This window comes from Ochotona princeps, chromosome 3 (assembly GCF_030435755.1).
Source record: "Ochotona princeps isolate mOchPri1 chromosome 3, mOchPri1.hap1, whole genome shotgun sequence".
In the NCBI taxonomy this organism is placed as follows: domain Eukaryota; kingdom Metazoa; phylum Chordata; class Mammalia; order Lagomorpha; family Ochotonidae; genus Ochotona; species Ochotona princeps.
In genome coordinates, this window is record NC_080834.1 from 26,932,504 (window position 1) to 26,958,815 (window position 26,312).

The window sequence follows — 26,312 nt, forward strand, 5'->3', positions numbered from 1 at the left end:
GCGTCCGGGCCAGGCCTGGGGCCCTCTTCCTTTGGGCTCTGTGAGCTACAAAGCAGAAGGAGAAGCATTGAGAATCAGGTGCCCCGTTTGCCGTGGGTAACCATGGAGCTACCCGCAGAGCTCGGCTCCCAGTGGATAGGGAAGGTGTTTGCTCTTGTCTTCAAAGCATACTGGATGAGAACCCAATCACCCCTGAAGCCGGAGAAGCTTCTAGCATTTGTGGGCTGAGCACAGAGAAGTGGCCGAAGCGCTGGAGGGAACCCAGCATCTGACTGTAGCCAAACGGAAGTCCCCACTGCTGTGGGTAGACCTGCGCCCTCTATCCGCCTCTTTGTTTCTCAAGACCTCTTCAGGAAGGCGAAGGGCAGGGTAGGGTGGGGAGGAATGGGGAAGGAAACCTGGGGCACGCCTGGCGGTCCTGGTTGGCCTGGCCAAAGCCCCTGTCCAGGCCTGCATCTCCGAGTCGCAACCTGGCCTTCCGCAGCATGCAGGCCTGCGTGGCTGTCCCCTCCACAGAACCAGGTTGGTTCCTGGTGTAGCCCCACCCCCAGCACACCCTGACCTTTCCCTATAGCCCCAGAGGGCCTCAATCAGGACTATTTATTCCACCTGGAATGCTTCTGGCCCACAGCTGCCTTGTGCTGGGTGAGCCCAGGTAAGCCACTTAACCCCTCTGCTCCCGACAGGAAGGGCGGATCAGTATCAGCTGGCCCTGCCCCGTTCTAGCAGCTGCTTCAGACGTGCGACCACAAACGCCCCACCACGACTTTCGATGAGATATCCAGAGTTTGCTAGAATTTTGCTCAAGACAAGTGGCCTCCATTCTGCGCCTAGACTGACTTTGGGAAACACTTTTGGGCTGAAAATGAAGCTGTCTTCCTCCAAACGCTGCTCACTGTGCTCTCACTACCTGCAGATTCTGAGCTCCTAAGCCAAGCGGCCACGCAAGCGGCCAAGCAGCTTCAGTCCCACTCTGGGCAAGCTGCACCAAGTGGCCGACACCTTTTAAAAACACAGTGGGCTTTCCCCTGCAGAATGAGTGAACATTCAGTAAGTTCTCATGGCAGGTGCAGCTGTGCTGCGTGAAAATGATGACTTTACAACTGGGGTGTTAGGAGCTCAGCCATTCCCCAGGCCCCAGCAGCACTCCGGAGGAAGCCAAAACCCCCACTCCCCCACACACCGCTGCCAGGGCCGGGCCTCCCTCAGGGGCGTCCCCAAGCCCACCAGGAAGTAGCAACAGGAGTGGGCCGGGCTGCTGGATGTTGTGGGGCAAATTCCAGTTTATCCTGTTTGCCTTGTCGCCTCTCCCTACAACCACTTCCTCCTGCCCAGCCCGTGCTGGCTGGGCCAGGAAAGCGGAGCAAGCACAGAACCTGCTAGGAACCCGGGATCTGGCACACAGCCTGGGCACAGGAGAAAAAAGCAAAGAACAGCAAGTCCCCCCCCCAAAGATTTAAAAACAGTCTCTGCACCCCCAAAGGAGGTGAATTCGGACCTTACTGTATGTCAGACAGCAGGTGGGAAGTGGCCTTCAGAGCACCTCCAGCCAACACGTGCACAAGCCCATTCTCTCGGTGGTGCTGCGTGGGGAGTTGTGGGGGCCTGGGGCAGCTCCTGAGTTCTGTCCCAGGCAAGACCCATTCAATCACAGCTCCACCTAGTCGCAGCGTGGCCCACAGATAAGACCAGTAACCCCACGTTAAGGGCAGCAGGTGAAACTGAGGCCAGAGGAAGGAGTGTCTGGCTCCCTTCCCCATCCTCAAAGCTTTCCCTGTGTCTCTTCTTCTTTGGCCCAAGCCCGGGGAACACAACTTCTTCCCAGGGTGAGCGTGGCCAGGCTGTGTTCCCTAGGACCCAAGGGCCATCCCCTCCTTCCCCAGGATCTACCCACCACCCAGGAGACCCAAGAGGTCTGCTGAAGCCTCCACTCCGGGTCTTCTCTATTGCTCTAAAAGGGGGATAATAAGTGGGGGGCCCTATACACTCACCACTCATCCAACTTCCAACTGGCAGGAAAAGGCACCCGGGGAATCCCGTCCCTCCTCCCCGTCTCCACTCCGCCATCACCCAAGCGGAAACGCAGACCAGGACCCGCAGTTCAAATGCAAAGAAAGCTTGAGCTCGCTACCTTTCCGAACTGGGATCGGCGCCCCCCACCCCGCCCCAGGGGCTGCGGGACCTCTCGGCGAGTCTTATTGTCACCCTAGAAGGTCGCGGTTATTTACGCCGGCCGGGAGGCCCAGGGGCTCCGGGAACCAGCTGCTCCACGGAGTGACAAGCCAGAGCCCAGGGTGTGGGCGCCCGAGCCTTGCCGAGGGCTCCTGGCGCCGGCTCCTCCCCGACTCGATGCCGTTGCCTGGTCCCGGAGGAGGCGAATGCGGCGGGCACGCCCACTCCCCATCGCGCGGCAGACAATGCGCGGGGCTCCTCCGCCCGCTTTCGGGCCCCAGCTGTCACGGCGGCAGGCCCCGGTAGGGAGGGTTCCCGGCAGGTCAGCTAAGCTCGCCCTTGCCGGAGACTCCGGCCCAGAGCCGGCTCCCTGGGCGTCTCCTTGCCCGGCTCCCTGTAGCGCCAGGTCCGGGAACACCCGGCAGGGTCGCCTGGGGCCACCCTTTCAATGAGACCTTCTGGGGAAGAGCTGGAGCCGGCCCCCGGCCTTGCCCCAAACAAAACAAAACACAAATCGGAACAAACCAGAAATAAAGAGAGCGCGGGGAGGGGCCGAGGCGGGAGGCGCACTAGCGGCGCGCGCGGCAGGTGCGCGCGGCTGCGGCACAGCCACCGCAGGTGCGGCGACAGGGAGGGGTCCCGCGCCGCCCGCCGTCTCCCGGTCCCGCATCTCACCTGCGCAGCCGGGGCCCCGCAGCACAGCCCGGCGCGACCCGGCGGGCGCTTCCTGCTCGCGACTTCCTGGAGTGGCGCGCCGGCGGCCCCGGCGCCCTTTCGCTTTTCCCGGCCCGCGGGGCGCCGGGCCCGGGCGGCGGCGTTGCCTCGCGGCTCCTCCTCCTCCTCCTGCTCCGCCGCGGCTCGCCCCGGCCCCAGCGGGCGCCCGGCACTCCCAACGGCTGCGGCGAGGCCAGGCGAGGGCGCCCGCGCGCGCAGTGCCGCTGCCCAGGCGGCCGGCTGCGGACAGCGCCTGGACATCGCCACGGCAGCCTCCTCGCACTTGTCCCTCCGGCGGCGCCTTCTCTGACCCCGTGCCACACGGGCATCCATGGACACGGTGCCTACCGGCCTGCCAGGAACTCCGAAGGACCCTGTGTCCTCTGGCGGATCTTACCCTGTGGCAGCGAGAGCTGCAGCGACTGTGCTGCGCCCGCGCGCTGGGCGTCTTGTCACGCTGGGCTGGCTGGAGTGACCGCGCAGCCTACAAGGCAAGTCTGAAGAACCTCACCTCTTGCGGAAAATTGACCTTGGCCGGAGAGGGTAATGGTTGTTTCGTGGGGATACCCGAGAGACACGCCCTGTGGACCCATCTTGCCTGGGCGGCCCCTAGCAAGCAGGCTAACACCCCAAGCCTGGCAGCTCAGCAGCGCCCCTCCCCTCGGACTGCCCCAGGGCCCTGAGGTTGTTTGTCTAGAATGCTCGTGTCACCGTGTCCGCGGCTCAGCTGAGTGGAGTCCACCACCGCTCTGGGCACTTGGGCAGCAGTGTGGAGCCGTGGGTGGCTTGGCCCAACAAGGCTGCTCGTGGTGTCTTGCTCCCTGGGTCTTCTGACTGCACTGCTGGTGAGCCCCACACGGCCCAGCCCGGCTCCCTTCCTTCTCCCCGGCCTGTGCCCTCCATCAGGGGGGCCTGGCCCTGGTCGTCCCTCTGCCTGACCGTGTGCAACCGTCGCCGCACTCGCGAGCCTTGCGGTGTGCAGCCTTGTAATGGCCCTGCAGAAGGCGGCACCTCCTTTACAGCATCTGCAGAGTCGGATTCCTTAGGAACTAGCAATGGGGCCTCCAGCACGCCTGCCGCCCCAGCCCTCCTGGGCCCCGGCTGTTTGTGTGTCTGTCTGCCCGATGCTGGCCTTTTCCGGGGGCGGCGGGAAGGGCTGCTCTGCTGTCCCGCGTGCTCTGCCTGCAGGCCCTGGCCAGCGGTGAGCCTCCCGACTGACCGCAGCGGCTCATCACTGGCTGAGCACACAGGAAGGGCTCGCTCCGGGGGTCCATATTTTCTCCCATAAAACATACTCTTTGTGGACCTGTGCGTAGCCTGGCGGTTAAAGTGCTTGTCCTGAAGGCGGTGGGATCCCATGCAGGCACCGGTTCCAGTCCCGGGAGCCCTGCTTGCCATCCGGCTCCCTGGGAAAGCAGACAGCCCAGAGCCTTGGGACCCTGCACCCGCGTGGGAGTCCCAGAAGAAACTCCTGACTTCGGATCAGCTCAGCTCCAGTTCTTGTGGAGTGAACTAATCTGTCTCTTTTTTTAAATCTGCCTTTCCAATAAAAATAAATTGTGAAAAAATCCATCTTTTTTTAAGTGTTCATTTTCTATGATTATAAGAAACATTGTAATGAAGGAGACAGGAAATTTTGGCAACCTTTCGAATCAAATATTTCACCTTTTGAGATGAAAATTGGGATTGCTTCGTGAAGCAAATCAGCTTTTCTGTAACAAGGCCCAGGGCAGCTGGGGCGGTGCCCACCTCTCCCACTCAGCCCAGCTCCAGTAAGCGAGAAATAAAAATCACACTCATGGGTACGCGATGCTTCGGCCCCATTTCTGTGCACTGGCCTCGTGTGTCGGGGCCCCATGATGCTTTTGTCCCCGTGTGTGTGTGCTGTGAAGTTCCAAGCACCACCAGGCTCCCCGGCATGCTCTGACCGCACGGCTTTGGCTGGGGTTTGGGGGTGCTGAGAACATTTAGGGTTGACTGTTCCTGTTCAAGTAGCCAGCATGGGGTTGGCACCAGTCCCCACGCTGCACACTCACCCCCCCTGCCCACATGGCCACTCTGCTTCTGTGAGGCCGGCTCTTTCAGAATCCACACGAGAACCGGGCGTGTGTCTCTGCCTGTGTTATCACATTTGCTTCCTTATAACTTTATTTCCCTTCTACTTGGAAAGCAGAAAGGCAGAGAGGCCAGGGGTAGGAGGTGTGGGGGATGGGCAGGGGAAGGGAGAAGAGGGTGGGCAGAGTTAGGGAAGGGTGAGGGGAGGGGATGGCGCCAACTGCCATCCAAGGCTCAAGCCCCGGCTCTGGCAGCAGCTGAGGCTGGACCAGGCTGAAGCCAGGGGTCAGGAACTTCCAGACTTCCCCTGGGTGGCGGACCCGCGTGCTTGAGCCCACACCTGCTGCCTCCCAGGGCGCACATTAGCTGGGAGTGGATGGTAAGTGGAGCCAAGGGTAGCAGCAAACACAAAGCCCGGGGCGGGGGCAGGCGCCCACACCCCGGTCCCAGACACCCTCTGGTCTGATGGCATGGATTTTGTAGGCATCAACTATTATGCAATTTTTAAACTCCAAGGAGGAAATGCATTTGCTATATTTGCATAAAAACACTTGCTGTCTCCATAGAAACCCCTCCAGCACTTTGATCTCTGGTGTTGTGTTTGGTCCTCAGGCTGTGACTCCAGCAGGGTAGCTCAGCTTCGGGGGACCCACGGAGTCGCTGTGGGGGTGCAGGGAGGGCCCAGGTGCCTGCCCATCACTGCATCCAGGAGGTAGCTCTGTGTACAGACACGGCAGTGAAGAGCCACGGTTGTTTTAGGAGTAGCATGGAGCCCCGCGGCGGGGCATCTGAACAGAACGTCCTACCCTGACAGCCATGCAGGTGACTTACACAGGTAGGGACTCGGTGCACATGATAAACACAGTCCAAGCTACTGTGGTACTAGGTACTCAGTACTAGCACTTTCCTGCTAAGGTGCTGTGGCACTAGGTACTCAGCACTACCACTTTTCTGCTAAGATGTCATGGTACCTTGGGGTGAGGAGCATTCTCAGGATTTGAGGCCATTTGTAAACAAAGCATGAAACCACCTTACCATGGCACACACCTGCAATACAACTTCACAGATGGCCACAGGGGACAGATGACTGACCTGAGCAGATGGCTGAAAGGCAGGTGTTTGCAGAATGGCTGATATGGGGCATTGGCCAGTCTCTGGAGAATGGACAGGCATGTCAGAGGAGTGGCCCGGGGATTGTGGGAGGGGAGGGCTGGTGGCCAATCCTCGTGCAGCTGGGGCAGAGCGGTGTAGGTAGGCATGCATCCGGGTCTCTCTGACATGGCTGAGGCCCCAGGCTGCAGGCAGAAGGGCTGGTCAGCACAGTGGGGACGGAGGCGGAGTGGACGTGGGCAAATAGACATGCAGGTGCAGACACACGTGTGTGGAAAAATGCATATGCATGTGTGTGGGAGCGAGCTACTGCATGTGTACAAGTGTGCACATGCATGTGTGTGAACCTGTTCGCATGTATACCTGTTTGTGCGTGTGTACGCAAGCACGCAGTGCATCACGTACATGATGTGTGTGGTGAGGCGCCCTTCCCGTTGCTATGACAGCACGCGACGCCTACCGGGGTGCCTTCCTGCTCCCCGGCCACGCCCTCATTCCCGCCCCCGTCTCTTCCCGGCCGGCGATTGGCTGAGGTGCCTCGACAGCACATGACATCTACCAGTGGCTGCTTCCTTCTCTCCTGGCCACGCCCTCTCGCACGCTCCCCGCCTCTTTCCGGACGGCGATTGGTTGGGTGCCCCGTCCGTTGCCGTCACCACACGAGAAGGCCCGTCGCCCTTCATTTCCCGGCATCCCAGGCTGGCCTCGTCTCCATGGCGACGGCAGACGCGACGGCGGCAGAGGCTGGGAGCGGGATCGAGGCCGGGGCGAGGCCATGTCGGACTTGGGCTCGGAAGAGCTAGAGGAAGAGAGGGAGAACGATCTTGGGGTGAGCGGGCTGTGGTGGGGGCCCGGGGTGGGGGACCCTGCTGCCCCCGTGTTGGCCCAGGGCGGTCTCCCTGGCGGACCCGACCCACCCATGCTGTGTGACAGGGGAGGGCGGGGAGGATGGTTACCTCCGGGAAGCCTCCGGAATGCTGAGGGCCGGGGTGTGGGGAGCCCTCCCATGTGTCCCCATGCCCGGGTGGCACCCGGCAGACGGGATGTGGGGGTGTCTTCCTTCTCCTCCCCTTCCTTCTTTCTTCTCCGTTTTTCTTCTTCCTTTTTGGAAGTCAGAGCTACACGTAGAGATCTCCCACCTTCTGGTCACTCCCCAAATGGTCACAGCAGCCAGAGCTGCATCAGTCCAGGGCCGGGAGCCAGAAGCCTCTTCCAGGTCTCCCACACGGTGCAGGGTCCTAGGGCTTTGGGCCGTCTTCTGCTGCTTTCCCAGGCCACAAGCAGGGAGCTGGCTGACAAGTGGAGCAGCCGGGATTCAAACCGGCACCCGTTTGGGATGCTCAGTGCTTCGCACTGCCACGCCACCCCTTGGTGTGTCTTTGTTGGGCAACATGGTATTACAAGATGCTCATGTTAGAACCCTTCCTGGAGGTATGTGTGCCCGGCTAGTGGTTAACACGGTGCCCTCCACACAGGCTGATGCTGCACGGAGTTTCTGTATGAAGAGCAGGGAAGTGACATGCTTGTGTTATGTTTTTTAATTGTTTTGTATTTACTACAGCTTAGCTTAAGGCTACTTGAGTCTTGAGGCTCCTGTCCCGGTGGCCCCACTTCCCATCCAGCTCCCTGCCTGTGGCCTGGGAGAGCAGTGGAGGACGGCCCAAAGCCTTGGGACCCTGCACCCACCTGGGAGACCCCGAAAAAGCTCCTGATTCCTGGATTCAGCTTGGCTTAGCTCTGGCCTTTTGGCCATTTGGGGAGTGAACCAGTGAATGGCCAATCTCTCTTTGTCTCTTCTGTAACTTTCAAATTTAAATAAAATAAATCTTTTTTTTTAAGATTTATTCATGTTATTACAGCCAGATATACACAGAGGAGGAGAGACAGAGAGGAAGATCTTCCGTCCGATGATTCACTCCCCAAGTGAGCCGCAACGGGCCGATGCACACCGATCCGAAGCCGGGAACCAGGAACCTCTTCCGGGTCTCCCACGCGGGTGCAGTGTCCCAGTGCACTGGGCCGTCCTCGACTGCTTTCCCAGGCCACAAGCAGGGAGCTGGATGGGAAGTGGAGCTGCCGGGATTAGAACCGGCGCCCATATGGGATCCTGGGGCTTTCAAGGCGAGGACTTTAGCCGCTAGGCCACGCCGCCGGGCCCAATAAATCTTTTTTTTTAAAAAAATTGAGTCAGTGGATGCCAGACCCCAGGACCTGTCCATCGCCCTGCCCCCTGTCGTGGGAATTTCCTTGTGGGGAGTAAGCCAGAAAGCCTGTGGAGGGAGGACTGGCCTCCCTGGGGCGGGGGCACCCACCCTTCTCCCTGCGCACTGTGGGGCGTGAGCAGGAGGATAGTGGGGCTGAGTGGGACTGTGCTGCCACTAGCACTTCCCCAGGTGCCCCTGTGTAGAGGACACACTTGTCCCAGCTCCATTCTCGAGCCTGCACTGTGTCAGGGCTGCGGAGTGCCCAGTTAGGGTTCGTCCAGGCTGGGAGCTGCAGGCGCGCCAGCTGGCTGTCTCCATGCCAGGAGTATGAGGGCGAGCGGAACGAGGCGGGCGAGCGGCACGGGCACGGCAAGGCAAGGCTGCCCAACGGCGACACCTACGAGGGCAGCTATGAGTTTGGTAAAAGGCATGGCCAGGTGAGAGGCAGTGGCGACAGGTGGGCGTCCTGCTCCGTGAGCGCAGGCGGCGGGAAACCAGCCGAGGGCCCCCTCCGTGTGTTTCAGGGTGTCTACAAGTTCAAAAACGGTGCCCGCTACATCGGAGAGTACGTCAAGAACAGAAAGCATGGGCAAGGCACGTTTATATACCCAGACGGCTCGAGATATGAAGGTACAGCGTCCTGACCAGGCGCATTTCCATGCTGCTGTCTCTCTCTCTCTCTCTCTCTCTCTCTCTCCCTCTCTCTCTCTCTCTCTCTCTCCCTCCCTCTCTCTCTCTCTCTCTCTCTCTCCTTTTCGGCCACTGAACTTGTACATGGGCGCTGCAGTGGAATAGCAGGGTTCAAGTTCTCCTGTTTAGTTGGACACTCAGCAAACATACCCTGTGGCCACTCACTCCTTTGTTCCTCCCGGGAATGTTGACAGCCCCCAGGAGTTCCAGCATGGGCAGCAGCGTGTGTGGGGCAGGCGGGGGTCCCCATACCTCGGGAGTGGGAGTACCAAGCCACCTCTCCCCTTCCTGTCTGTTGGTCCCCAGCCCCAGGATGTGTGTCTTGATGTTTCGGTCACGTTCCTGCCCCACACGGAGCAGAAGGAAGGTGTGTGAAGAAGGGCAGGGTCCCTGTAAGGAGAGGGAGTGGGTTTGCAGTCCCTGGGGGTGTGGCACGCTGCGGGGGAACGCACCTGTCGTGGGCAGGCCAGAGAGCTGCCCGTGAGGTAGGGTGTGGGGCCAGAATCCACTCCCACGTGCAATAGCCCCCTTTATGGGACAGGAGACGGGGTGCAGTTGGGGCTGGGTCCTGTGTGTGTGTGTGTGTGTGTGTCTGTCTGTCTGTCTTTGTGCTCCTCCGCATGACGCTTGGTTTCCCCATGGCCATGATGATGTCTTGGCTGGTGAAGGACAAACAGGTGCCTCTTGGGAAAGTGGGGGCGAGCTGGATTGGCAGGTGGAGGTGCGGCTCAGGTTAACTAAAGGGGAACCGTTCTTCTGCTCAAGATCTGACAACAGGTTGTGAGGTTTTTGTTTTTATCGCCAAGCAGTCCTCTGGCTCTCTGTGCTTATACTGACTCTGTTTCATCCTAGCACTGACCACCCAAACCAAGTATCAGACCCACACATGTCTCCCAATCCTGATCCCAAACTCAAGTATTGGGGTCCCCAGGTGACCCCCACACCTGTCCAGTGCGCTTCACCTGCTGCCTCTCTTCTGGTTTGCTGATGTCCGATGACAGCTCCCAGAACCCGGGGATCATACTTGAACCTACCAGTTTCCGGGCACTGGAATGGCTAGGGATGTGAATCGGCCGCCAGGTGCGGAGGGATACAGGCTCAGGCATGATGGAGTTGCAGGTACAGGAGCTTCTGTGCCCCTGGAGTTGGGATGCATCTCCCTTCCCCTCCCCTGGAAAGTGGCTGCAGCCATCGTGTTGGCTGCCCACTAGGCTGGAGAGCCCCTGTGTGAACATAGCCACCCTCCTCCCCCTCCTAGCCCGATCCCCCCCCATGTCATCAGCAGGCACCCCGTGTCATCCCAGGTGGCTCCTTAGTGGTAACTGCCACGTCTTGGGGAACTGCAAGGATCTGGGGGAGCTTGGTGTACCAGTAGCGGTGGCCGGACGCATGGACACATGGTCACCTGTGATGGCTGGTTTTATGCTGTTTGAGTTGGTGTACATGCCTCCTCCCACCATATCCCAAGGAAGGACAGGAGTGGCCACTGACCTCAGAGGCCGCCGCGTCTGTCTCAAGTTCTTGAGTCCGTCATGTTCTCAGGTGGTGGCTGGCTGAATTGCTCACAGTGGTGCCTCTAGACTGACTGCCACCCCCTGGGGCCAGCGTGTCCAAACCCAGGGCCTTGAGCCCCATCCCGCCCCCACTGGGAGACTTCCCCGTATCTGACAAGGTGGCCCAAGGCAGCAGCTCCAAGTCTTACCCTGGGGAGCAGCTGGGAGGCCCAGGGCTGCTGGGAGAGGGGAACTGAGGCAGGAGGCTGCAGCCGGGTTGTGGGGTGGTGAGTCGAGGCTACAGGTACAGACTGTGGAATCTGGGGGTGTGGGTGGGAGGCCCATGACAGCCAGAGGTGGCAACAGAATTGAGGATAGTGTCTTAGGTGCTGGTTACCTGCCAGAAGCGACTGGAATGGACGGGTACAAAGTGAGACCGTAGGGGAAAGGGAGAGTGACCCGGGGCTGGCCTTGCTGCAGCAGCAGGAACATTTGACCCCTGCAGGGTGCTGGTGGAGGAGGGTGAGGGATGTGCCTGCTCTGCTCTGGGGCTCTGCTCCGGTTCTGGGAATGCTGTGCCCCTCCGCCCGGAAGTGGGCAGACGCTGGCGGCACAGGCTCCTCCTGCTCCTCATCATAGTCCCTTCAGGACTATGTGTTCCGGGCTGTTCCGGCTGATCCCTCTTGTTTGGGGGTGCTCCCCAGCTCTGGCTCGTACTGTGTCTGTCCCCTGGGCCGTCTCCCCCTTACCCTCCTCCTTGGGGAGCTCTGGGGAGCCTGCTTGCTTTGGGTAGCAGTGTGGTTGTCTCTGCTGCCTCCCACCCCCAAGCTCTGTGGAGGCTATGGGGCTCCTGGCCCAGCTGATCATCCAGCTCACCCAGTGTCCAGGGCAGGGGCTCCTGGACAGCGTTCCAGTGGCCAAGGCAGGGCAGCAGGGGGCAGGGGCTCCTGGACAGCGCTCCAGTGGCCGAGGCAGGGCAGCAGGGGGCAGGGGCTCCTGGACAGCGCTCCAGTGGCCGAGGCAGGGCAGCAGGGGGCAGGGGCTCCTGGACAGCGCTCCAGTGGCCGAGGCAGGGCAGCAGGGGGCAGGGGCTCCTGGACAGCGCTCCAGTGGCCGAGGCAGGGCAGCAGGGGGCAGGGACTCCTGGACAGCGCTCCAGTGGCCGAGGCAGGGCAGCAGGGGGCAGGGGCTCCTGGACAGCGCTCCAGTGGCCGAGGCAGGGCAGCAGGGGGCAGGGGCTCCTGGACAGCGCTCCAGTGGCCGAGGCAGGGCAGCGGAATGTCCTTATGTAGAGACTTGGGGCACTTATTCATGCAAACATGTATCACTTGAATAACTAATGTTTTCTGAGCAGGCTATGAACTCTTATTGTTTCAGAAAGATGTATATTTTACTTGAAAGACAGATTTATAGAGAGAGACAGGGAGAAAGCTCCTCCATCCACTGGTTCACTCTCCAAATGACCACAACAGACAAAAACGGGCTGGTCTGAAGCCAGGAGCCAGGAGCTTCTTCTGGGTCTCCCACGTGGGTACAGGGGGCCGAGAGCTTGGGCCATCTTCCACTGCTTTCCCAGGCCATTAGCAAAGAGCTGGATGGGGAACAGAGCAGCTAGGATTCAAACCCAGTCCCATATGGGGTGCTATGCTGCAGGTGGAGGATTGATCTACTTTGCCATAGTGTTGACCCCTGTTGCTGTCCTGTGATGTCTGGCTGAGCCCTCCCTCTGCCAGCTTGCCAGGTAGCTTGGCCAGGTCAGGGCACCGGGAGGAGAGGCGGTGGGCCGGGGAGCGCTCAGCCTGGTGCAGTGTCTCGGGAGCACAGGGTCCGGCTCCCCTCACTCTGAGGAGTCCAACTACGTGGCTTCCCTCTCACCCAGGTCGTTCCCTTGCAGGGGAGTGGGCTGATGACCAGAGGCATGGCCACGGCGTGTACTATTATGTCAACAATGACACCTACACGGGGGAATGGTTCAACCACCAGAGGTGAGCCGCAGCCTGTTCCCATCCCGCAAGGAGTGTCCAGGGGTGTCCTGTCTGCTAGGAGCCAGTGGTCACCAGGCGCCCTCACTGGAATGGCCGGGGCTGCAGGAGGGCTGCAGGGGGGCTGCAGGGGGGCTGCCACAGGAAGCCTGAGCGAGGAGCTGCACCTGCAGTAGCTGCTGCCTCCCTGCTCCGTGGGGCCAAACCACGTGGGGCCAGACCATGTGGGGCCATCAGCGGGGAGCCCCAGAGGACACACAGCCCTCAGCTCACAGGGCCTCTGCCCAGGGAGACAGGAGTAGCCCATTCCCTGTGGGACACACAGCCCTCAGCTCACAGGGCCTCTGCCCAGGGAGACAGGAGTCGCCCATTCCCTGTGGGACACACAGCCCTCAGCTCACAGGGCCTCTGCCCGGGGAGACAGGTATCACCTGTCATTTGCCTCTCCCCCATGCACGCAGTCCTAAAGGAGGTGCCCCCTGCTCTTCTTGGCTTGTGAGCCTGCCTCCCCCGGCCCCAGGCCACCCTCATGCCCCGCTGTTGTGGCTCTCCACATGCAAGGCTCACCCCGATGCCGACACAGACTGCATCTATGTCCCCCTCTGTCATGGCCAGGCACGGGCAGGGCACCTACTTCTACGCGGAGACGGGCAGTAAGTACGTCGGTACCTGGGTGAACGGACAGCAGGAGGGCGCGGCCGAGCTCATCCACCTGAACCACAGGTACCAGGGCAAGTTCCTGAACAAAAATGTAAGTCGCTGGGAAGCCGCATTTGCCAATGCAGTGGGCGGGGACCTGCGTCCACTAAGCTGTGCTAGCCTGTGAGAACGGGGCACGTGGAACTCACTGCCCACACCTGGCGGGGGGATGCAGGGACATGCAGCTGTACTTCTGGGGGTCCCTCTGACACTCTAACTCCCCCCCATGCCCCTTGCTGGGCTGTGACCTGGCCCACAGCACCCTCTGATGGTGCCAGGGTGTCCAGGATGTCCAGGCTGGTTCTCGGTACCTACCTTTGCCCATTTAACGTTTGGAGGCCCCCTTTGTGGGCAGGACCCTCTAATACAGAGAAGCCCCAAAGTACTCGGAGCCTCCCACTGGAGCAGCGGTGGGAGGGTTCAGGAAACGCTGCTGCCTGATAACCATTTGGGAAGGCAGTCGAGGACGGCCCAAAGCCTTGGGATCCTGCACCCGTGTGGGAGACCTGAAAAAGCTTCTGGCTCCTGGCTGCGGATTGGATCAGCTCTGGCCGTTGTGGCCACTTGGGGAGTGAACCATCAGACGGAAGAGCTTTATGTCTGTCTCTCCCTTCTCTCTATAAATCTGACTTTCTGATTAAAAAAATAAATGAATCATTTTTAAAAAAAGAGATGAATTACAGTTGCAGTTAGACTATTATATAAATGCCTTTATCAACAACTGCAATTTCTATATAATTGTTTAAATTGGAAAGGCGGAGTGGCAGACGCTCCCATGCCCCGGTTCACTCCCCACGGCCTGCAATGGCTGGAGTGAGGGCCAGGGCCAGAACCAGGGGCCACGACGCGACCAGCTTTCCATGGTCAGCGACAGGGCCTCACTGTCGCCTTGCAGGGTCTGTGCTGGCAGGAAGTTGGGACTGAGGGTGCTAGGCCAAACCCCCAAACAGGCACTGTGACTTAGATGGTCAGGTTTTGGGGAAATGAGTGGGGGGATCGCATCTCGTGTGTAAGCCGTGTAGACACAAGAGGCTGGCCCCCTGAGAAAACCGGGGCGTGAGGCCACGTGCTCACGCATCCTGTTGACCACACATGCTTCTGAGAATGTCACCAAGGTAGGCGTGGAGATCTCCCGAAGGAACCTGCAGGACAGGGGCTACCTGTAGCATTCACTGTCAAGGACGGCAGTGGTCACCAAAGGCTGCCAGCGGCAGAGACCACAGGGTGGGTCGAGGCCCGGGCCGGTGGCCGCCGTAGGGGACACGGGTGAACGTGGGAAGTGGCAGGTTGAGCAGGGGTTAGCGTGTGGGTGAATGGGTCAGAGAGCACCCCATTCCCAGAAGCAGTCCCAGGAGGAGTGCCCCAAAAGCCAGCAGCAGCTGACTGCTGCTGGTTTGCTGGGGACGCTGGCTCAGCGAAGTGCGTACAATGAACACACCACTTTTGTAAAGCCAGGGGATGTGTTCTTTGTGAGTCCGTGGGGCATCAGTTGATAGGGGTGTCTGTCCGCCCGCACACTGGTGCCCTGTCTGCCCCGGGGAGGTGACCCTCTGGGGTGGGCTGCACTGTTTCCTGGTGCCATCCGCGACAGGCGTGAGTGAGGCTGGGGTTTCTCTCTGCTCCTAGCCCGTGGGCCCCGGGAAGTTCGTGTTTGATATCGGCTGTGAGCAGCACGGGGAGTACCGTTTAACTGACGTGGTAAGTGGCCTAGCACTTGAGCTCATTTTCTTTAAAGTTATATTTCTTTTGAAGACTTTTTAATGTTTTATTGGTTTGAAAGGCAGAGTTACAGAGAGAGGAGGAGAGGCAGAGAGAGAATCTTCCATCTGCTGGTTCTTTCTCTGGTTTCTTGGTGAGTTCCAGAGCCCAAGAGAGGAGCCAGGACTCCCTTGGGGTCTCCCACGGGGTGCAGGGGCCTCTACTGATTACACCATATTATTACAGTAACCCAGTCCTTCAGCAATGGTCACAAGTCCAGCCTTCTGCTCCTGAAGTGTATCCTGACATTGTAGGTACAGACAACTGGCAGAGAGCCCAGCATCTTGTTGTCAAGATAGATAGATTTAATAGCTTCCCTGGGAGTCCCCCTTGGACTTGCGAGTAGAGAGCACGCTGCACTGTATCCTCACAGTGTGCTCGTCTCTAGGTGAATATATGCACACACACGATAATCCAGATATGTGCTGATCGTATATTTTGCATGAAGTTGTCTTGTATCAGAGAGAACATATGGTATTTATCCTTTTGGGATTGACCCTAGAACGCACAAATAACTCCATGGCTGGGAAAAAACTCTTAAGTACAGTCCCTTTTAGAATAGTGGAGGAGAATCTTAAATACCTTGGTAAAGCTAACCAAAGACATGGAAGACCTCTATGATGAAAATTACAAAACACTGGAAAAAGAAGTAGAAGAAGACATTAAAAGATGGAGAAATTGACCATGTTCCTGGATGGGCAGGATCAAAATGTCCGTGTTAGCAAAAGTAAAACACAGATTCAACGCAATTGGAATCAAAATCCTAACAACGTTCTTCTCAGAAACAGAAAAGACGATACAAAACTTCATCTGGAAACACAGGAGACCATGAATAGCCAAAGAAATCCTGAAGAATTAAAATTAAGCTGGAGGGGGCCAGTGCAGTGGCCCAGTGGCTAAAGTCCTCACCTTGAACATGCCAGGATCCCATATGGGCGCCGGTTCTAATCCTGGAGCCCCACTTCCCATCCAGCTCCCTGCTTGTGGCCTGGGAAAGCAGTTGAGGATGGCCCAAAGCCTTGGGACCCTGCACCCGCATGGGAGACCTGGAGGAAGTCCCTGGCTCCTGGCTTTGGATCAGTGCAGCACCAGCCATTGTGGTTACTTGGGGAGCGAATCATCAGACAGAAGATCTTCCTCTCTGTTTCTCTTCCTCTCTGTATATCTGACTTTGCAATAAAAATAAACAAATCTTAAAAAAAATCAAGCTGGAGGAATCACAATTCCAGAGCTCAAGACATACTCCAGAGCAGTGGTCCTGAAATCAGTGTGGTGCTGGTGCAGAACCAGAGATCAACAGAACAGAATAGAAACCCCAGAAGGGAGCCCACGCATACACAGTCAACTGATCTTTGACAAGAAAACTGAAAACAATCCAGGCAAAAAGGCTGGTCTCCTCAACAATCGCTGTTGGGACAACTGGATAGCAACCAGCAGAGCTAAGAAGCAAGACCCACACCTGTCACATTGTACAAAAATCAGCTCTAAATGGATCAAGGACCTAAATCTGCACCCAGAAACCACCAAACTATTACAGAAAAATGTAGAAAGCACTCTCCAAGGTACAGGAATTGGGAAAGACTTGTTGGAAAAGTCACCAGAAGGCAGTCAAAGCTAGAGCAACTGGGACTGCGCCAAGCTGAGAAGGAGGAGGAGCCACGCTCCACAGGTGATGGGGACCAAGCAGCTCAGACTGTAAGCCTGAAGGACCCTCTGACGCTGCTCCCAGGGCCATCACCCTCCTGAACTGCTGGGCCTGGGGCCTGGGGACCCCACCCCTTGGTCCGGGCCCCTCCCTGTGGCCTCTCACTTCCTGCCCATCTGTCTGGCCACAGTCAGTTGTTTCCCCAGATAGCTCGAGGTCGCCCCTGGTCGCCCCTGGTCGCCCCTGGTCGCCTGTGGACTGCAGGGTTAATGTCAGGCTTCCGTGCCCTTGGTGGCCCCCCGCTCTGGGCCTGCCCGCCTGCCGCACCTGGCCTGTGCGCTGCCATGGCTGGGCTGCCAGCGAACCAGAAAACCAAACGACGTTGTTGACTGCGCCAGCTCTGGTTTCTTGGTGAAGCCCCGACCACTGGGTTTCAGGCCTTTCTGTAAGCTACCAGTCCCTAGCAGAAGCACAGAGGGGTGTGACAGTCCCCAGCCGTGTGGGCCAGGCTCACCATGCGTGTGCCTGTGGGCACCTGTGTGGACATGTGTGTACCTGTGTGGACATGTGTGTACCTGTGGACATGTGTGTACCTGTGTGGACATGTGGGCACCTGTGTGGACATGTGTGTACCTGTGTGGACATGTGGGCACCTGTGTGGACATGTGTGCACCTGTGCACTTTTGAGGTGACCGTGGGGATGCCTTCAGCGCCCGTCCGTGTTGTGGCAGGTCTCGAAAGCTCCCATCACACGGCTGACAAATCCTCCACTGTCCGCACGGGCCATCTTTTTATTGTCCATTCGTCTTTCACAGGGCACTGGGGTGGCGTCTGCTTGTCAGCTACTAAGAGTAATGTTGTGGTGAACGTGTGTGTATCCGTTTGAGTCTCTTTGAATTCTTCTTTAAAGCTTATTAATTTGAAATGCAAGAGAAGAGAGAGAAAGAGGGAGAGAGAGAGAGAGAGAGAGAGAGAGAGAGAGAGAGATCTTCCCTCAGCTGGTTCACTTCCCCAAAGTTCCCAACAGCTCAAGTTGGACCCAGCTGAAGCCACGAGCCGGGAGCTCTGTCCGGGCCCCCACCCTCGGGCAGTGGCCTGAGTACTAGCCGCCCCCCCCCCGCCCCCGTTGACTCCCAGGCGCCTTGGCAGGGAGCTGGTTTGGAGGCGTGGAGGAGCCGGGACTGCAGCTGGGCTTCTTGTGTCTCCTGCAGTGGTCCTGCCCTGTTCTGCCTCTGGGTCCAAACCCCCGTCTCTTGCTGGGCCCTGGCTGCTGTGCTGGGACGGAGGCAAACAGGAGCAGGCAGAAACTACAGCGGATCTGGGGCAGGTCCCACAGCCCTTGGGAGGAGCGGCTAGACCGCCTGTGGCCGTGCATGCCGGTGGAAGCTGGGGCCATGCCCGGTACTGGCACAGGACCTGCTGGCACATGGCAGTAGGGGGCAGTGGCTGAGCTCTCATTGGGGGCCCCTGCGTGGACAGTGGCATGTGTGGGCTGCTCCCTGCTGCTTTATTTGGATGTCACCCAGTGAGCCGCATGTTCTTATCTTACTCTGCTCTTACTGACTTTGCTTCCCATCGCTCTGGAGCCCTCTTCGCTGAGGGTTGGGGGACATGTCTCTGTGGATGCACCTCAGCATCTAGAACTCCCTAGAACTTTCTAGAACCAAAGTTATTGTTGTTTTTAAACTAAATAGACTTGGAGCTTGGAAACAGTGCTTGGTAATTTAAAGGTCATTTAACCCAGCTTACTCCTCACCTGCCATGACAGCTGGGACATTCTGACCCCAGCCCCAGCCAGAGCTGATCCCCACCCCTCAGGGGTGCTGGTCACATCATTCCCGAGCAGCCCCAGGGAGAGGCTGGAATGCCAGGCAGCACCCATCCTTTGCCCCTCTGCTTGCAATGTTCTGACCCACCAGACATTGGTAAAGTCACATTTCTGCATTTGACACAGGAGAGAGGAGAAGAGGAGGAAGAGGAGGAGGCATTGGCAGCTGTCATGCCCAAGTGGAAGGCCACCAAGATCACGGAGCTGGCCCTGTGGACACCGACACTCCCCAAGGAGCAGACCCCGCCCGAGGGGCCTGGGCAGGAGGAAACCCCCCGAGTGGAGGGTATGGGGCGGCTCCCAGGGCGGGGGCACACCCTCTCCCTCCTCCACTCATGGCCCTGAGGCCCCTGGGTGGCACCGCACTTGGAGCAGGCAGAGGTTGGCTCCAGCAGCCAGGGTGACACGAAGGACCAGGCCGCCCTTCTCCACGTCCCTCACGCTGGACGATGCTGGCCCCCCAGGGCAGCGGAAGGCGGCCCCGCAGGGTGAGGTCATGCCGTGCTGTGAGCCAACTCCAACAACCGCCCTGGGGCTGGCTCTGCACTTCCTGTGGCTGGAGTATTGTCCACACTGGCTCTGGGCTCCTCCAGAGGGCTCCTCCCTTGAGAGACCAAGAGGCACCTGCCGGGTCAACCTGTTTTCCAGGATTCTTACCAGAACCCTCAGGAGTCAGGGTTGTCAGAGCCACCATGCCCATCTGTGCCCTTCTCCTTGCTGGGGGGCCTGGCTACTCTGGGGGCTAGTCTGGGCCACAGCAGGTGGAGCAGGCAAGGGGGAGCTGTCCTCACATGGAGGAACAAGGCCCTGTATGTACCCAGGAGGCAGTGGGCAGAGAGATGCTGGCTGCTGCCCCTGCCCTCAGGCCTGATGTCCCCTGTCTGTTGACCAGGTACGGGGGAGGACACGGAGGAGAGCCAGGGCCTGCCGGACGGCTTGGAGGGCGAGATGGAGGTGAGGCCCGGGGACGAGGACGCGGACGTGTTCCGGGACGACGCCCGCGACTATGGTTATGACATGGACCAGGGTGAGGATGGGTTCCCCCCAGAGCCAGACCAGAGGGAGGCGGGGGCTCTGTCCCAGTTGCATCAGCAGCCCCAGCCGGGAGGAGACCCCAATGGGTGTTGACATCAGCCCTGGGGCGGGGAGGCCAGCCTGTGGCTGCCATGGTAGCTGTCCGCTCAGGCATGTCCACTCCAGCTGGAGTGCCGGCACCTTAGAGAGAGGGCATGGCTTCATGTCATCTCCAGAATTCTTCCCCTCTGTCTGATCATAGGGGGCACAGCCAGCTAAGGGCTCATGGGATGCGGGGTGCCAGCTATGAGTCGAGAAGCTCCGTCTGCCAGGCCATTGGGGGTGGGAGTCGCGGTCCTGGACTCTGTGTGGCTCCTCTCGGCCCAGTTTCTCACTCATCTGGTTGGGAGCACTGCCCTGGATGTGACCCCAGGCTGTGCACTAGACAACAAGGCTCTCTCCAGAGCCCACCCAGGGAGTCTGTGATGTCACTGCAGGGGAGGGGTGGACAGGGACCTGCCAGGTGAGGTGTTCCCTGGGGCAGGACCAGGAAGTGATCCTGAGATGGTGGGATGGGGCGGGGAGGCGGGGGACTTCAAGGGATGTGAGAGGGTTGAGGGCCCCAGGAGTGTGGGAGCCCGAGAAGGGGACCCCGCACAGGATGTGTCTGTGGCCGGGCACCAGCGCCCTCTTCTGCATGGCAGAGGCTTGGCAGAGCTGGGGGGCATCTGGGGCTGGCAGAGGCTTGGCAGAGCTGTGGGGGCATCTGGGGCTGGCAGAGGCTTGGCAGAGCTGGGGGGCATCTGGGACTGGCAGAGGCTTGGCAGAGCTGGGGGGCATCTGGAGCTGGCAGAAGATTAGCCAGAAGTTACACATGTCACTCACCGTGACTGCCATTGCTATCCAGGGCCCCCCGCTAAGGCCAAAGTACAGAGCCACGAAGCCCATCGGCGTCTCCCGCGCGGGTGATAGGGACTGTCACCTGCTGGCTCCCTGGGGTCCTGACTGTACTTCAGGTGGAAGTGGACCTTGAGTCCAGGCTCTGTGATGGGGGCACACTGTGCCCAGACAGAGTGGGCACTCTGTGATGAGCCCACTGAGCCCTCAAGCCCAACCACTCTACTAAGTTCTGCTTTAACAGCACGTTACAGACTTGACGTGTGATGAAAGAAATGCAAGGTAGTATTAGGGCCACGGGATGGCATGAAGGGGCACCCAGAATTCCTGCGATGACTCCGCGTTTGCTTGGGCCTCTCGCTGATTCACTGCCAGCTCCTGGAGACCGCCTGGGGACGCCTGGGGGAAAGAGAATCTAGCCAGCCCGGCGGTTGCCCTATCAGCCGGCAGGCGCTTTGCCCACTCGGCACGGGAATTTCAGGCTAGAGCCACCTGCCGTGGGGCTCACTCCCTGTCGCCCCATCTCCCCAGGAAATGCCAGTCTGGAAGAGGAAGAAGGCCGGCAGGACCTGCAGGACTGAGGCACGGGCAGCCTGGGGGCCAGCAGGGGGTCCTTCTGCGCCTGTGGCTGCTCCCTGCAGCCAGTTTGTAGTTGCAAATAAACCCCTCCCTTGCGTTTTGTTCCGTGAGCTGTGCATACTCTCCAGGGATAAAGAGGGAGGGGCAGGCTGCCCCCCATATATCCCCGTCCTGGCCGGACATCAGCTGGGGACTCCTCCACCCACACCCCCATACCGCCACCCAGAGGTTCCACACCGCCAATCTCACCCTCCCGCCATGTGACGGTGTGGGCTTCACAGGACGAATTCTTACTAAAATCCCACCACACATGTTACTCATTGGAGTATTTAGCATGGCGGGTGGTGGGACAGCCAGTGGCCACAGAGGGACACGCAGCAGTCGCCACAGGCCAGGATGGGGCACCTAGGGGTCACCCAACCTAAGCCACCAAGTCCAACTACCACCTGGTCTGCTAGTGTGTGCTCCACCCACACTAGAGTGTGGGGGTGAGAGCGTCACCTGGGGCAGCTGTGTCACCTGCACAGACGGGACGCGTGGTCAGGCTGGGAGCGAGTGGTGTGAGGGTGGGCTGGGGCTGGGGCTCCTGGAGACGCCCGCCGACCCCCACACCCATCGTCTGCCCGAGGCCGCTAGCGCGTCTCCAGGCCTCCTCTGCTGGACTTGCTGCTTCGTGTCCTCTCCCCGTCCCTCCCTATCTCCCTTCCTCCCGGCCTTCTTTCCATGTTTGCTTATTTCATCTACTTGGAAGGCAGAGAGAGGGAGGGATCTGTCTGCTGGTTCACTCCCCACGTGGCCACAACAACCAGAGCTGAGCTCAGAAGCCAGAAACCAGGAGCCTCCTCTGGGTCTCCCGTGTGGGTGCAGGGTCCCAAGGCTTTGGGCCGTCAGTGCCGCCTTCCAGGGTGCCTATTAGCAGAGAGCCAGAGGCAGTGGTGAGCTCGGGAGGCAGGCGACCCAAACCGTGCCTTGGCTGCTGGGTCCTAGGCTCGGAACCTGGCCCCTTCCCTCTTGGCCATCACCGTGGGCTTGCGGGGTCTGCTGAGTCACTTGGCCTCGATGTCCCCTTGGTGAGCCTGGCCTGGGATCCCTCAACTGTTGCAGGTCCATTTGTGTCCGAGTGGAGGTCTGGGGGACGCCTTCTGCTTCCCACCCATCCACCCCCCACCAAGCCCCAGGGCAGGGAGGCTGGGACCCTAACTCCTGCTGGACCCCCCGCCCCCGCCAGCCTGCCTTGGTGCTGTGGTTGTGTTTTTACGGAGAACTGGAAAGAGAGGGGTGGGCTCCTTGGAGGGTGGGGGACAGGGAGAAGGGCTGGGGACAGACACGGAGGCTGGGGGCCACCTGAGCTGCGGTTGACATCCGAGATCACAGGATTCTGCCCACAGACACTGGCCACGGCAACCTGGGGAGTCCTGGGCGCTGGCAGCTGCTCCCCTCCTGGGTCCTTCCTCTCCGATGCCAAGGGGGTCCTGGACCACGCGGAACAACGAGCTGCTGTCCACGTCCTCTGTGCCCTGCAGGCTGGGGTGTGCACCTGTGGGGACTGACCCCTGACCCCACCCCACGCCATGCCCTCCCCACAGGGCAGTCCGTCCCCCACCCGCTGTCCCTCCTCCTTGGTGTCTGGTCTCCCAGAGCACCTGTCCTGTCTCACACCCTTGTCACTAACCTGCCATTTACATAGTTCCTGAAGGCCCAGTAGGCACCAGGCACCGTGCTTGGAGTGAAAGTAGCCACTCCTCCAGGCGCCTGATCCTGGACACAGGTCATACGCTTGGTGGGGAAACGACTGTGGTTTGTGGGGCTGCGAGGGGCTGCGAGGGGCTGCGAGGGGCTGCGAGGGGACTGGGCACTGACGGAGCCCCTCGTCCTGCAGCACCTGTCCCTGCCGAGGGCTCCTTCTGTTCCTGACCATCGCGGTCATGCCTTTGGCTGCCCTGCTCCTACTAAGGGGGGAAAGGGGGAAGCTGTCCCCTCACAGAAAGGGTTAGATCTGCCCGAAGCATGTGCCAGGTGAGCGACCCAGCAGGCTCTCTGGGCACACTGGAGCCACCTGGGGAGAGGCAGCGCCAGGCGTCCATGGTGGCCATGACAGGCCTTCGAGACAGAGTGACATGAAGGATAGTGGCCACTCCTGGGACCAACCATGGCCACGGCAGTTTTGGACAAATGACCCCTGACCCTTCAGGTGAATGGTGAGGAGTGTGGCGCTCACCAGGGTCTGCCTGTGCAGGATGGGGCACAGTTGTCATCTTGCATCACTGTATTCCAGAGTCAGGGGGCTGGAGGGGCAGGGCCACGGCGACAGCCCAGGGAGGTGGAGGGTGCACTCGGGGAGGGACAGATGACCTCTGTCCAGTCCCGTGTCCTCCCCAGTGGCAAACGCTGCAATGATGTGGCTGTGGGTCCAGCAAGCTCGACCAAGGGGGAGAGACAGTGACTGACCCTCAAGTCCTGGCCCCTACTTCACAGAAGCCATTGCAGCAGCTTCCCCGAGTCCCGGGAACGTGCCGCACACCCCCAAGGGAGACCGGGAACCAGACAGCACCGGCCCTCCTCGGCGGGGTTTCCCCTCGCGCTGTCCCTATCTGCTCAGGAGGCGGTGTGATGGACACCTGCGTTGCATTAAGAGAGCCCCGGGACTGCCTCGGGGTGCACGGTGGCCGGTGGCGCGGTGGCGTCCCCTGCAGTTGGCCAGGGGCTTCGCGGGGCGGTGTGCAGCCCACGCACACTTCTGTCCGTTTTCTGCCTCTGCTTCGTGACGGTCCACGCCGCCATCAGCCGCTGCTTTTCCGTTGCGCTTTCACTTGGTGACCGCATGCTGCGACACAGAACTGACTTTTCTTGATGATCCGTCTTCCAGCCTCCAGCCTTGCTCGGCTCACTTATGAATTCTGACAACGCTTGTTATTTTTTGTAGACGACCCTTCCCCCTCCCCCATTTCCACAGCTGCGTTTCGCTGTGGTGTCGCGGGCTAGTCTTCTAGTTTGTTTTCTGTCCATCGGCCTGGCTGGACGCCACAGCGCGAGGCTTTCCCGAAGTAGTCCCTGCTTGGGTGGGTGGGCGTCCAGGCTGTCCCAGTAAAGCACCCTGCGAGCTGTAGGGTGGACTTCCTGCGTCCACTCACAGACACCCTTCTTGTCCTGCCTCGCTGGGAGCTTACGTCGGCAAAGGACACTGCATCCTGTAAGAGGATTCTCTGCCACCACTGACACTGTTGTGCTTGTTGGTAAAGTGGTGGGTTGTGTAGCTTTTATGTATTTTAAAGCTTTTTATTTATGTGTTAAGAGACACCTGCTGGTTCACTCCCCAAATAGCCGCAGTGCCCAAGCCAGAAGCCCAAGCTGGGTCGCCCGCTTTGGTAGCAGACCAAAGGATCCGAGCCACTCTCACTGCCCCCAGGGTGTGCAGTGGCAAGGACCTGGACTGGAAGGGTGCTGGGGCCCCACATGGTTCTCCAACGCGGGATGTGGGTGAGGCTAGTGGCTCCTGGCTTTGGTTTGGCCACTGTGGCCGTTTGGGCAGTGAGCCAGCGGCAGGAAGATCTCTCCCTCTGCAACTCTGCTTTTCTAGTAAAACCAATTTGTCTTAAAAAAAGAAGAGGTGTTAGCCCTTGTCTTGAACATGCTGGGATCCCATATGGGCACCGGTTCTAATCCCGGCAGCCCCACTTCCCATCAGCTCCCTGCTTGTGCCCTGGGAAAGCAGTCGAGGATGGCCCAAAGTTTTGGGACCCTGCACCCGTGTGGGAGACCTGCAGGAAGCTCCTGGCTGCTGGCTTCGGATCAGTGCAGCACCAGCCTTTGTGGATTCACTTGGGGAGTGAATCATCGGACAGATCTTCCCGTCTGTCTCTCCTCCTCTCTGCATACCTGACTTTGCAATACAAATAAAATAAGTCTTTAAAAAAAAGTGTTGATTTCTGGCCGGCACAACACCTGTCATTCTTCAATGCGTTCCTGTGCGTGGTACGTGCTCTGCCGGCTTTATTTCTGGTTTTAAGCCAGTCTGATTGTAGCTTGGCTTTCCTTGCCATCTGCTATGCTGGGGTTCTGTTGGTGGCTCAGGCCGTCCCAGGACGCAGCCTCACCGTCCACCCCATCCCGTTTGCCTTCGTTGTCACAGTCTGCCGTGTGGCCCGCTGCCAGGAGTCCCGGAAAGCGTGACAAGCCACGATGCATCATTCCGTTTCTGGCGGAAGGGGAGAGGCAGCCCCTGGAGCCTCCGGCAAAGCCGATGTTATTGCCCAGCAGGTTGTGCTGACATTCCTGCCAAGGTCAAGGAGACCCGGAGTGCCAGGTGTGGCATTGCAGTCCTCGCAAGGGAGCGGCAGGTTATTTGCAGCTCATTAGTGGTTGCTGGAAGGTCTCTGTGTCTTGGAGCCCTTCCCAGGGTTTCCTGGCAGTCTATGCCCATCCCTGGGGGCAGTTTCAGTGCCTTGCCTAGGTGGGATTTGTGCCCCCGGGCAAGGAGGGCAGTGTGACTGCCGTGGGACCCGGTGTCCTAGTCCTCTCTGCGGTGTGGCTTGTTACACACGGGCTCAGCAGCATGTGCAGTGTCCCCGACTGGCCCTGAGGACCGGACTGCCCTCCCGTCCCCTGAACCTGCAGCCCCAGCCCGAGGCCCGGGAAGCTGTCTGTAGTTTGGGGTGTGCACCTCTGGGCCGCTCTCGTCACTCCTCCTCCAGCCCCTGCCCCATCTCCGGGCTTGCTGCCCTCAGTCTGAGGCTGTTCCGGCTCTGCTCGTACCTGCCCCCCACCACACACTATGGCAACTGGTTCCAGAGGGAATTGGTTCCTGGTGGGCCGTTTTCCTCCCTGCAGGCTCCTGTAGCCATGGTGCCTTGTCTGGACGCCCTGCGTTTCAGCGCTCTGGTCCAGGTTTCTGTGGCTTACGGCAGGAAGATGCTGCCCATGCCAGTTCCCAGCCCAGACCTCACTGCTCGTCCTGGCTCGGCTTCTTTTTCCAAAGCAGTCTCCTTCCCGCCTCCTCTTCCCTGAGCTCTGTCCCCAGCAGGTGTGTGACCTGCTCCACGAACAACACTGAGGTGACGCTGTTGGGAGGTGAATGATCGGGGCGCAGGTGGGAAAGCCGTGTGTGTGGCGTCTGGTCCATGCTTCTCTTACTACCATCTCCCCATTGGCATGGGATTCTTGCACGCCTAAGCGGACAGACAAGTGGATTCGAGCCTGTGAAGTCCTGCACATAATGCTTGTCTCCAAAGGGTGGGAGCCCAGAACCCCAGAGCCAGCGCGGGCACCTGGGGGGCTGCCAGCCGGGCAGAGTGGTGTCCCATGCTGGCTGCCTGCACAGTGCCTGGACGCCCTGAGCTGGTCCCCCAGGGCTGCAGGGGACTCAGTCCCCCTCCCCGCAAGGCTGGGGGCCACACCTCCTGATCCAGGCGTGCCCAGGGCTGCTTCCTCCGCAGACCTCTTTCCTGGGCTTGTGGCTGGTGGCTGCTCCCATGT

General features: G+C 59.6%; 1 protein-coding gene across 2 annotated transcripts; it reads left to right on the forward strand.

Annotated features, from left to right (window-relative positions):
* The first annotated feature begins 6,801 nt into the window (after positions 1-6,801).
* On the forward strand, positions 6,802-20,869 carry RSPH1 (radial spoke head component 1). 2 transcript variants are annotated; one of them, XM_058661589.1, is made up of 9 exons: positions 6,802-6,880; positions 8,579-8,692; positions 8,780-8,885; positions 12,318-12,423; positions 13,036-13,171; positions 14,746-14,817; positions 18,477-18,636; positions 19,243-19,377; positions 20,793-20,869. In XM_058661589.1, exons 1-9 carry the CDS (start codon positions 6,827-6,829, stop codon positions 20,840-20,842), a joined length of 933 nt encoding a protein of 310 aa, XP_058517572.1. In that variant the 5' UTR covers positions 6,802-6,826; the 3' UTR covers positions 20,843-20,869. The 2 variants fall into 2 exon arrangements, with proteins under 2 accessions (XP_058517572.1, XP_058517573.1); XM_058661590.1 differs by having other exon boundaries at positions 12,333-12,423.
* Positions 20,870-26,312: the final 5,443 nt, after the last annotated feature.